The sequence below is a fragment of the Danio rerio genome, chromosome 15 (genome assembly GCF_052040795.2).
Source record: "Danio rerio strain M-AB ecotype USA chromosome 15, GRCz13ab, whole genome shotgun sequence".
Classification (NCBI taxonomy): domain Eukaryota; kingdom Metazoa; phylum Chordata; class Actinopteri; order Cypriniformes; family Danionidae; genus Danio; species Danio rerio.
In genome coordinates this window covers 6426347-6439195 of record NC_141035.1, presented here as the reverse complement: position 1 = coordinate 6439195, position 12849 = coordinate 6426347, and the positions used below count along the sequence as shown (strand labels likewise).

At 38.7% G+C, this 12849-nt stretch overlaps 1 protein-coding gene across 5 annotated transcripts in view; it reads left to right on the top strand.

Annotated features, from left to right (window-relative positions):
- dscamb (Down syndrome cell adhesion molecule b) overlaps nucleotides 1–12849 on the top strand; it is a 317810-nt gene that overhangs the window by 225465 nt on the left and 79496 nt on the right. For all 5 annotated transcript variants that reach the window (XR_015508884.1, XM_087283469.1, XM_087283470.1 and 2 more), the window contains 2 exons: nucleotides 3508–3780; nucleotides 12450–12728. Coding sequence is in view for 4 of the 5 variants with exons in the window: in XM_087283469.1 (XP_087139595.1) it covers nucleotides 3508–3780; nucleotides 12450–12728 (552 nt within the window). In the remaining variant the exon portion in view is untranslated. The remainder of the gene's footprint in view (nucleotides 1–3507; nucleotides 3781–12449; nucleotides 12729–12849) is intronic.

Sequence of the window (12849 nt, the reverse complement as noted above, 5' to 3'; positions counted from 1 at the left end):
GAGGTGTAACCTCGTTGTCCTGGCCAAATACCCTCCATTGACCCTTACCCATCATGGCCTCCCAATCATCCCCATCCTGAGTTGGCCCTATCATTGTCTCTCCACTCCACCTAGAGCTAGTGTATGGTGAGCGCACTGGCGTCGTTGTCTTGTGGCTGCCTTTGCATCATATAAGTGGATACTGCACACTGGTGGTGGAGTGGAGAGAACCCTCTCATGATTGTGAAATCTTTTGTGTGTATGTCCATACATGATAAATGCGCTATATAAATACACATACTTACATTACTTACTTACTTACTTACTTTTGATGACTTGGTCTGTCCTGTGCATTAGCCGGCAGCTAGCTCTCTGCAACTCTCACATGGTCGCCCACTGAAGCTAAGCAGGGCTGCGCCCGGTCAGTACCTGGATGGGAGACCACTTGGGAAAGCTAGGTTGCTGCTGGAAGTGGTGTTAGTGAGGCCAGCAGGGGGCACCCAACCTGTGTTCTCTGTGGTTCCTAATGCCCCAGTATAGTGACGGGGACTCTATACTGCTCAGTGAGCGCCGTCTTTCGGATGAGACGTTAAACCGAGGTCAAGACTCTCTGTGGTCGTTAAAAATCCCAGGATGTCCTTCGAAAAAGAGTAGGGGTTTAACCCCAGCATCCTGGCCAAATCTGCCCACTGGCCTCTGTCCATCATGGCCTCCTAACCCTCCCCATATCATGATTGGCATATCATCACTCTGTCTCCTCTCCACCAATCAGCTGGTGTGTGGTGTGCGGTCTGGCGCAAAATGGCTGCCGTCGCATCATCCAGGTGGCTGCTGCACACTGGTGGTGGATGAGGAGATTCCCCTCCCATTGTGTAAAGCTCTTTGAGTGCCCAGAAAAGCGCTATATAAATGTAACGAATTATTATTATTATTATTATTAGAGTTACCGACTGAAGTCAAGCAGTATTGCGTTCAACCCTACAATCATTTTAAAGCCCGCTCCACTTCCTTGACCACAGTTTAATAGCTCATTTGAAGGATGGTTCTTATTGTACAGTAGAGTGGCCCCATCCCTATACTGGGGTGCTAGGAGCCACACATACTGTAGACTACAGAGTCACATCACGTACACTTTACTACACATCTTCCAACCACGACTTTGTTTTTTAGAACGCTCCCCATCCAGATACCAGTTCCAACCCTGCCTCGCTTTAGTCTGCAACCAGATGAGAGCCGCAGAGTTATTGCTGCTATTTTTTTAGGGTTAGGGTTAGAAAGCATTGTGAGATGCTGGTAACTTGTAGTGCTAAGGCCAGTAACCAGCTCAGATTTGCTTGAGGACAGAATGTGAATGCTGATCCACTAACAAGACAAGATCTGGACAAGCACTATACTAGCTCCAACCAGCATGGAACACATGCTGCTTTATGCTGAATTTTTGAGAAGGAAAAGTAGGGCTTATCAACATTTATAAACAATTTATCACCTTTTATCCTAATGCATGCTCTTTTATGAAGTAGCCTGTTTGAAGTAGCCATTTGGTCAGAAATAATTCAACACGTTTATCAGTCTTCTATAAGAAATATTGATTAAAGAGCCCCTATTTTGATTTATAGAAGGTCAAAAACACATTCATTGTCTTATAATATGCATTTATCTTTACCCGATTATCCCAACCACTCCCATACGATTTGTTCAGCGATTCATTTTCAACCCCTCCTTTATGTGAGGCTATTCTGCTGTGATTGGTCCGATGACCCATTCTGTTGTGATTGGTCGACTGGGTTCAGCGTGAGAGAAGTAGCAGAGAGTAAGTGAGAGCCCAATGCAGGAATGCATTCAAGTAACGCAGTTAAACACCACCATATACTCTATTCTTAAACTTAACCCAAAGTAATAACAACGACGCACATTCAGTATTAATCCACACAGTGGCAACAGTTGGAACTATTTTGAAAATTGACTGTGCCGCATGTGTGAGGAACAGCTGATGGTGGCCATAGCAAGGGCAAACAGCTGATGATCATGAGATCAGAAACGCATTTAAATCGTAAAAGAAAGAAGCACGCGTCACGTTTTCTATGTGGTTTTGGACACAATATGAGTAGCAACATGAAGATTTACCTGAGAGTCACAGTACAAGCACTGATCTATAATAGATAAGCGATTACAAGCCGCATGGAGTGATTACAAGTTAGACCATACAATTAAATACATATTTTGCAAACTAAACAAAACGAGGCAACAATTTTAATGACACTTACAAGTTATAATACGGAGGAAGAAGAAACTGGTCCATATGAACTGTATCAGTTAGTTTGACAAAGTCTCATGCATAATAGTCTCTGCTGCTCCTTCCTTTAATTACAAATGGCAGATGAGTCCCGCGTTGCAGTGTAGGTTATTGTATCAAAAATCAGAAAAATAATAAGAACAAGCTCAGCACATGGTTGGCTATACTGTGGTATTGTTGTGAAAATGAACTTTAACCCTTTATTACCCGCAATCGAATCTCCATTTGTTAGTGATCGACAGCTTTGCATCATGATTAGTCCCATGATTCCCTGAGCTCCGCTATTGTCTGAAGGGAAAGATACATTTAGGTTTTACCGGATCCGGCACTACATATTTGGCGATGTACCATTTTGATGTTGACGCGTTCAAGATTGAATCGAACCCAACATGATTCATTTTTTCGACTCAGAATCAGTAGTTTTCAACATGGTGCACTTTCAGATTTAAACCTCAACTGGAAATTTGTAGTCACTTAGTGCTGTTACACACTGCATGGAACACTGCATCATGTTTAAAAACCTATAATTTTTGAGGTCACGAAGAACACAGTCTGTGGATATTAACCCTGGCTGGCCTGTTTAGAACCCCAGCTAACACTGGTCCAACAATGGAGATGCAGCTAATAGATACTGACTGGGATAACAAGGGATTAATAACATCTTACTGGCTGGTGCTCATTGTGCTGTAGTCCACTCAAGCCCAATGGTAACTCCATAGGTGAATGCTGCACATTGGTGGCTGTTGAAGAAGATTTCTCATCTGAATGCATGTAATGTTTTAAATACCCAGAAAAGCTCTATATAAATGAACGGGGAGGGCAATTAATTGAGTTTTAAGCACAAACAATATAACCAATTATTTGCACAAACTGTAAATAACTTTTAATGCTATCTGAGAACAGCACAAATAGCATCTTACTATTTCTGAAAAATAGGGTATTGTGTATTTAGAGAGTATCTGTATCCAGGTATGGTAGACTTTCTTGGTTTGAAGGAATGCATATTTGTTTGTTAACAGTAAGCGTATGTAAAATGCCTTCACTCTCATTGGTTGTTGATGCATTGTGCTCATTTACGTCAAATGTTATTTTACTTGCCAAAGTTAGGAATATTTGTTAGTTATTTAGTATGTTTTTTTCTAAAATATGTAACTAATAGTTATTAACACATACTACATAAGCCTATCATCTGACTTCCAGAGGCTCTGTTTACTCATGTTTCTTTCTCAAAATAGGTCCTGCCAGTATTCGACCAATGAAAAATGTCACTGCCATCGCTGGGAGGGACACGTACATACACTGTCGCATCATTGGTTACCCGTACTACTCTATTAAGTGGTATAAGGATTCCAATCTGCTCCCATTCAACCATCGCCAACGTGCCTTCGAGAACAACGGCACACTCAAGCTGTCCAATGTGCAAAACTCAGACGAGGGAGAGTATACATGCTACGTGTTGGTGGATCCAGAGAAACAAATTCACAGGAGTGTCCATGTGACAGTAAAAGGTACAGCTGTGTGGACAGATGTCAGCTTATTTTATTATTTGGGTAATAAACGTGTCATTTAAATTTTCTTAAAGCTATTTTCACTAGTATGAGTAGTAATATCAGAATTAAATTGACAGGCTATTTGATCAGTCATAGCTCAGATATTATAAGCTCCTAGCTTTAAGCTGTCCTTTTTTCATCCTTAACCCTCCTGACAGGTTTACATCCTGCCCCTTACTTTAGTGTTCCCAGTCAAAATTGCCCGGTCTGTTTAAAAAAAAAACATATTTCTCCACCAAATTTTTATTCAACATTCTTTAGCTGTGAACCATGTCTCAAAGTAGTGTTTAACATGAATTTATAGGTTTAGACTTAAAATAACTGCAGTGAAAAATGAAAAAAAGGTGCTGAAAATATATTACAAAATGAACAGCAGATGACAGAAATCAAAACTTTTTGTTTCATTACTAAAAAAAAGCTAACTAAAATAACTATCTGACCAAAGAAATTGAAATTTTTATCCATCTGAATGATTTATCATCCAGCAAAGCACAAACAAAATGCTATCCTTTCTTGTGCTCTGAGTGATCGAGATTACAGTCCTTCAGTTGTACTGGATTAGTGTACTAATATAGGGAATAGTGACTAAGGGTATAGACAGTAAGCATGAACACAGAACTAGCACTAGTTATGCTTTGGTCATTTTTGACCGAAATAGTAATGGTCTAATATAATAAAATAATTGTTGCTAAGCTAAGCTAAAAGTGCTCCTGCTAGATTCAGAGATTGGCTGAACGAAGATTGGCAGAAAGGAAAGAAAGAAAGAAAGAAAGAAAGAAAGAAAGAAAGAAAGAAAGAAAGAAAGAAAGAAAGAAAGAAAGAAAGAAAGAAAGAAAGAGAAAGAAAAACACATAGATAGATTCACAAAACAGACACCTGTCTAATCTGTGTGAAGATATGATACACTGTTTTATCAGGAAGTGGATTCACATTGGAGAGTCCAACACTTATACTTATACACATAACTTATTGGTTTAGTAGCTGATCCATATAAATTAAAAAAATAAATAAATAAAATAAACTGAGAAAACTTAAAATAGTTATGTTTCCTTGTGTGATCAGGCTGTAGGATCAGCACATAAGCGCGTAAAGGAGATGTCTACTTGCAAAAGACATTGTTCAGTCTTGAGTGAGTGAGTGAGTGAGTGAGTGAGTGAGTGAGTGAGTGAGTGAGTGAGTGAGTGAGTGGGTGAGTGAGTGAGTGGGTGAGTGGATGGGTGGATGAGTGAGTGAGGGGATGTTTTGTGTCTAATGAATAAATATAGCCTGGATACCCATTCATTTCCTATGGCGGTCACTTTTAAGCGGGAACACCACAGGTGTAACAAGGTTGATAAAAACACTCAAAATTCAATAAAAGAGATGATCATCACTTTTTATATGTTCAAATGCACAATGTGGAGGACATCAATAGACCTTGAGGCAATTAGATGAACAAAACAACATTCATGAGTGATTTAAGTTGTAAATCGGTCAGATTTGACCCAAACACAACAGGAAGGTTGAGTTAAAATATTTTAGGACTTTCAAATAACCAGGCACTGAAGAATACCTAAAAGAATCGTTTACATGGAAGGATTTTGTACAAGTGAAAAAAATAAACATATGCCTTTAGTTAACACAGGCTCATTCTTAAAACATAGTCCCGCGGACGATTCTGGAGACCATGAATAACGTAGCCGGAGCGAACACTACTGGGTGGTATGAGGCCGTTCCTTTTGGCGCTTACCGGCTGACTGCTTACCTCCTTGTGGAGGGCTTTGCCATGCCTACCAGTTTGTCCAGTTAGCTCGTCGTGTACGTCGGCGGACTTGAGACGCAGGGAGGGAGTTGACCACGACGACGGCCGGGTTCGAATCTGGGTAAGAGTGGTTCCAGAAGGCAGATAAGACAAAAACAGAATCCAAAACATAAAATGAACGAGTGAACAACAGGGTGAAAATGTAGTAAAATCTTTAAACGTGGTAAAAACCAGACGAGGGGTTTTCTTTTTCTGGACGGCTTTTGTAAACCGTCAGCTGGGTTTTGCAAAGTAAGCGGGTGGGCAGGTCAATCGGTTGGGTTTAGGGAAGGAATAGGGTGGGTCGGTTGATTGGCCGGTCGTCCCATCAATCATTCAGTCAGCTGACAGCAGCCTCCGGAGGGTTCACGCGAGAACAGCGCGGGCGCAAACGGCACTCGAGAGGCATTTGAGATGCGAAAAAGCGCACAAAGCAGCCTCTCGCGGATTCACGAAAACAAAAACTGCAAAAATACGTATCTCCCGGGACATATTTCGCTGCCTCCAGAAATGTCCACAGGACTACGCTTTTAGAATGAGCCTGGGTTGCCTTTAGTGGTTCAATCGAAAAATGATCAAGCTACGACAATATGTTTGTGACGAGGGAGCTGTCATATCTAATCTAAAATATTTAAATTTGTATTTTGAAGATGAACGGAGGTCTTACAGGTTTGGAACAACATGACTGAGTAATTAATAACACTGTTTATTTTTGGATGAACTAACACTTTAAGGGGAAGGTGTATAATTAATCATCAATGTGTTTAATTAAAATAAAAACAAGAATATGCATGCGCTCCTGGGGTCTGACAGATGAATATTTATAATTAAGACACTTTAATATAAGTCAACAGGAGCTCTTTGTTAGTAATTATCTGTTTCCTACGCTAATCTATTACTATTATGGAAATTTAAATATGTCTTAATTAATGTGAGATTCTGTATAAGCAGTGCGTGTAATAATACAAATATGTTTACAAAACTTTACATGTCAAAACACTGGACAAAATTGATCTCACTTATTAATTACCCAATTAAACTTGACCTAAAAACTTAACCTTAAAGTACAGGTATAGCACTAATTAGAATAATTCAGGCATTTCTATTATACCAAAGTTGTAAAAGGCACTAGTAAAACGGCAAGTATTCATTCCTGTTATTATGTAATAACCAATCTAGCATCTGTTTTTGCGAGTTCAGAGTCATAAAGACAGGGGGGGAATGCTGTGTGATTGAGTTAGCTAATTTGCTCCATTCATGCTTAAAATTCTGAAGCGTGCAAAGGGATTCCCCGGAGTCCATTATCCCCATTTTGTTGTGAATTAAATAAGCACTGAAGTGCTGCTTTATTTCAATGTTATTTTAACTCATTGATTCTCAAACGCGACAGGCTGACTAGCACCATGCTTGCGAAGTCCCCGGGGAACGCATTATGCCGAATTTACTGGGAGACGAAAGAGCCCTTTTATGGTCGTCTTTATTTTGTCTTTCTTTGCTCTGTTTCTCCCTCATTAGTTCACATTATGCTTCCTCCTCGGTGAAATCTCTAGATTCAGAGCTGTAATGGCTTGTTATGAAGGCCGACTGGAGCCTTATTATTGCAAATCGCAGCTAATTGTACATGTGTGATCACATATGTTCTGTCCACCAGGCCATATTGTATGAGTCTTTTGTCAAGACAAGAGTCATTTCTTTTAAATGTGGCGTTTCCTCATTGAACCGCGTTGCATTAAATCTGTATTTGATTTTAGTGGGAAGGACCTATAATGTAGTGTTGGACTGAAATTTTGCAAAAAATATCTACTGTTATGTGATATGTTATATGTAGGCCCACACGGAATCTGCGCGCGCAGAATTTCGCAGATTTCTGCAGATTTTTAGCCCATCATTAATTCTGTTTATATACTTGAGTAAATGTGTGTAAATCTATATTTATTTAATTTTTTTATTAAATTACAGTAATATTATTGACTAATATGAAAATGTTCAGGCGACGCAGTGGCACAGTGGGTAGCACGTTCGCCTCACAGCAAGAAGGTCGCTGGTTCGATCCTCGGCTCAGTTGGCATTTCTGTGTGGAGTTTGCATGTTCTCCCTGCGTTCGTGTGGGTTTCCTCCGGATGCTCCGTTTTCCCCCACAGTCCAAAGACATGCGGCTAAATTGTCCGTAGTGTATGAGTGTGTGTGTGGATGTTTCCCAGAGATGGGTTGCGGCTGGAAGGGCATCCGCTGTGTAAAAACTTGCTGGATAAGTTGGCGGTTCATTCCGCTGTGGCGACCCCAGATTAATAAAGGGACTAAGCCGACAAGAAAATGAATCAATGAATGAAAATGTTCATCTGATTTATGTGCAATGCAGTTTGTAGAGTAATATTTTCAGTCTTTTAGTAGATATATCATATGAGAGACTTGCTCCGTTTACCAAATAATGTGAATCTAATTAGAGTTGCAATTTAAGCATTAGATAAAAGTTAAAAGGTATTACTATTTATTAAGGTTTTAGTTATAATACTTCCAAAATAATTCCGCAGAAATCCACAGATGTTTACCAAAATTCGTCCGCAGATTCCGTCTGGCCCTATGTTATGCTGTCAATAGCCCCTTTCACACATGGATACCAGTAAATATCCGGAAAATTACCGGGAAATTACCAGAACGACTTTACTGGTAAATAAAAAAAGCTCTTCACACAAGCAAGAATGTTCAGGAATTCTATTCCATCTATTCCAAAACACCAGTAAATTCTGAGATCATTAACCAGAAATGACCTCTAAACGGCTGTGCTTTTATTTGTAAACATAGAAGGGGTCGGGCTTTTGAGCCGATGTTGATCAACTGACTCACAAATATGCTAAAAAGTATTTGCAAAATGCAGCTGACATGTTACTATGAGCTATTAGATATACCTGTGTCATTCACTCACAGAGACAAGATCTTTCTCGCTCCCTCTCTGTCTGCCTGTGACTGATTTAAAAGCGGATACTTGGATATCTAGTATGAACTGATGAAAATTCAGACAAATATTGGTAACACTTTACAATAAGGTCCATTAGTTAATAAAATTACTAACATGAACTAATCATGAACAACACATGTACAGCATTTATTAATCATAATTGAACATTTACTAATGCATTATTAACATCCAAGTCCATGCTTGTTAACATTAGTTAATGCACCATGAGTTAACATGAACTAACAATGATCTACTGTATTTTAACGTTAACTAAAATGAACAAATACAGTAGTACAGTAGGTGAGAGTTCAAAGTGGTTATTACTGCCGTATCATATACCGACGCCGTTTGAAATAACTGCTGCTTTGTTTTTAGTGTATGACCGCAGTTTTTGAATAAGCCGCCAGGGGGCGCAAAGGGACGGGATGCGAACGGACAGAAATACCGTATACAGCAGCTTTAAATATGCTACTGTGCTTGTACATGAGATTTAAAAATAAGTCAAAGCATTATAATTCCATCATTAATCATTTAAAATTTGCTTTATTGTAAACCTTTTAAGTGCAAAGAGGATTCATTTTGGAAAATAGAATTGAAAAGATAAAAGACAACTAAAATGAAAGCACAAACATTCAGTACAAATAAGTAGTCTTAAATAAATAAATAATTAAATAAATAAAGCAGTCTTTTAGCCTAAATATAGAAAGATGTTCAGTGTTATCTATTTTGATAGGACTAAGACAAGACATTTTCATTTATGTTTTTATTTCTGTTTTTATTTACATTTTCGTTGTTGATTATAGTTTACTATCTCATTTTATGTCTCAATTATTGTACATAATAATAAACGAATAATGAAAATAAATGAATAATGAAAATAGGTCTAAATAAATTATTTATTTAAAGACATTGCCGCGAAACACTGAGAAATGGTCAGAAGCATGGTCTAAAGAGCTTAAGTTGAATGCTGCTTCATCAAAAGCAAAAAAATAAATTGACCTACCTTGAGCAGATCACTAAAAGTATAATAAAAATATTTTTGCCACAGGACATAAATTAAGTCTCGCAGGTTTATTTTTAATAATTTAGTTTCAGTTCAGTTTTTTTTTTTTTTTCTCAAAACGTCAATGTTCTCCTTTAAAGTAGCTATAACTGTTGTTTTGTTTTGTTTGTACTTAATGGCTCAGTATGTTTTGTATTTTAATTTCAATTTCAGTCACCGTGCATGTGTGTGAAATATAATGTATTGTTCATTGTTTGTTCATGTTAGTAAATGCATTAACTAATGAAACTTATTGTAAAGTGTGACACAAATATTGAACTGCAAAGAGCAATATTAGTTTTAATGTGTTTATTACTTGGCAAATTATCATGGAATCAGCAAGATAATCAATGACTTGCCACGTGTTAAAGAATGTTAAATGCACTCCATGTCATTTTGGGTGTTTTTTGTGCCTCTGTGTTGTGTATGTAAAATATTTTAAAAAACTGCAATATATTGATTATCCCGTAGATATCTCTAGTTGAAAGATTTCTTCAAATCTCACAGAATAATATATATGTACAACTCAGAGGTCGCATTAGACTTTGTCATTGTCCGTCATTTTGATGGAGAGGGTTGTAAAAATTGCCAGAAGCTTCTCAGACTCTACTGACAGACTCGGGCCAGATATGGTTAACAGGTGTCAGGATAGTGCTTTACAGCCGCACCACGAACGCCACACTCTGCCCGGATAACACTCGCCGATGCCGAGTCGGAGCCAGAGGCGCCGAAGGGCAGCCGAGCTCTGGCCGATTACTACCTGCTATCTGGGTACCGCCTCTTCAGCCAGTGTTTTATAGTTAGGAAACATTTCTCCTAAGGAAGTGATCAGAAGTTTGCTGGATTTTCTGAATGTGGGATTTCCCGGTCTTGCAAGCACCTGTTTCACCAGGAAAAAACTGTGAGATTTTTGCAAATGTATGCAGCGGTGACAAGAGGAGACAAAACAAGGGCAATCGGCATCAGCTGGACAGGAGTGGGAATTACAGTTAGCTACAAATTACAATAGATCACCCTCAGCACAATCCGTCAAAATGACGGATCACCTTCAGATCTTTCAGTCACTGCTAAAAAAAACCCGTCAATGATGGAAAATATTCGGTTAAGGTGACCTCTGGTTTATGAGTGTTCTGTAATTTGCATGTGATGAAAGGCTTAAAAGGCTCTATTTTGACGGTCCATGCGCAAAGCGCAAAACGCAAAACGCAAAACGCAGGGCGCAAACGCTTTCAGGGCGTGCCAGAACGCGTCTTTGCTAATTTCAGGATGGGAAAACCTGCTTTGCGTCATGGCACATGATCTAAAAGGGTTGAGTTAATTTTCTTAATGAGTTATAGGTGTGTTTTGAGAATAAACCAATTAGAGTCTCATCTCCCATTCCCTCTAAGAGCCGGCTGCGTCGCGCCAAGAGCACATTTGCTATTTACAGGACGCAAAGTAAGTGTAAGTGGAAAAAATGAGCATTTCACAAGCAAACAGTTAACAGTTAACAGTTTTTTAACAGAAAACTGTTAAACAGAGCATCTACTGTGTGAGAATGAGAGATAATGGATCTACTTTCACATTCGCTCTTGGATAGGGAAACCTAAACGCACAGACATCAATTAGTCTATAAATAATTAATTTTGTTTGTGAAGCGCAAATATTCGTTTCAAAACTATTTCTAAATTCAGTTCTAATTTCCAGCAAACGAATAAATGAACAATAATAACAAAATGAGCTCAAAAACCTGAGTTATATCCTAAAACACATGCTGTGCCCCTTATGGTCTAAAACTTGGCAGGTGGGCAAATCTAAGCTTGTTTTTAATAAAACAAATATAAATATGGATATATTAAATAATGCTGCTAATAATAATAACATTATACAAAAGCAAATTGTTATGAATGAACTGAAAAAGCCTCCCGAGATGAAGAAGACATAAAAGCAGTGATTTTTCATATTTATGTAGGCTAGAAAATAATATGTTTTGTAATATTTTAATCCTTTATATTTATATTCTATATCTATTCTTATTATATCCTATATATGTCCTTAATATTTAAATTTTTTCATATGTAAAGATATTTGCCTATTGCTCTCTTGTGCGTATTAAGCAGTGTGTAAGCGAGGCGCAACTCTGCGGCGGAGTTTAGACCGGGTTAGTTTTGGTCAAATGAAAAATCTATTATAGTTTCTCAAAATAGCAACGCGGCAGCAGTGCGCCTCAGAACGCCTCCCTTTTTAGACCAGAACGCCTATGGGCGCACAAATGAGCGCTAATGCATTTGCTATTTAAACAGCGTAGCGCAACGCCTCAAAACGACTCTTGCCCCAAGCTTAAACTACCAAAAGACTGTTGTGCCGCGCCTTGCGCCACACTGCGCCGGGTGTATGATAGGGCCCAAAGTCTTTGTAAATTCAAAATGTAGAAAGTTTGTTTTGCTAGGTCACATTGTTATTCTTAAAACGAATAACTAATCTGGGCAAGTTCATCCACAAAAAAAAAAGAAATGTTTGTTGTAGTTATCTTTAAATTAAAATACCATTTGCTTCTATGTTTAGAGTGGCGGTCCTGAGTGATTCAATAGCAACTGTATATTAATACCCTCTCTTATCGTTAGTTTGCTATGAGGGAATGATGCGCAAAAGAAAGCCCTGTCCCCCTACTCGATATTCTGTTTCAGTTGGAAGTACATCAACATATTCAAACTAAAAGTCTCAGCAACTTCCACTTGATGCTGACTTTAATTGAAGGGTTGTGTGGAAAGTCCCTATATAGGGACACTTTACATGCGAGTTAATAGAGTCATCGTAACACTCATCTGCTGATGCATTTTAAGAGTGTCTCTTTCTGATTTTTCCCTCAGTGCCCCCTCTTATCCAACACTCCGACTCTCAGAGTGCTTCCATTGGTCAGCGTGTCTTCATCCCATGTGTGGTCATATCCGGCGACCTGCCCATGTCTATAACCTGGCACAAAGATGGACGACCAATCAACGCCAGCCTGGGTGTCACCATCGACAACATAGACTTCACCAGCTCACTGCGCATTTCAAACTTGTCGGAAATTCATAATGGCAGTTACACCTGCATCGCCCGGAATGAAGCTGCAGCCGTCGAACATAGCATACAGCTCATCGTTAAAGGTTTGAGATCAGTCTTACAACGTATACATTTAATTAATAATATTCATTCCAATTTTAAGTCATTTGATTAGTTTTTTTAGTATAATAAATGTGTTCTTTTGTATTTGCCACTAAGTTCTGT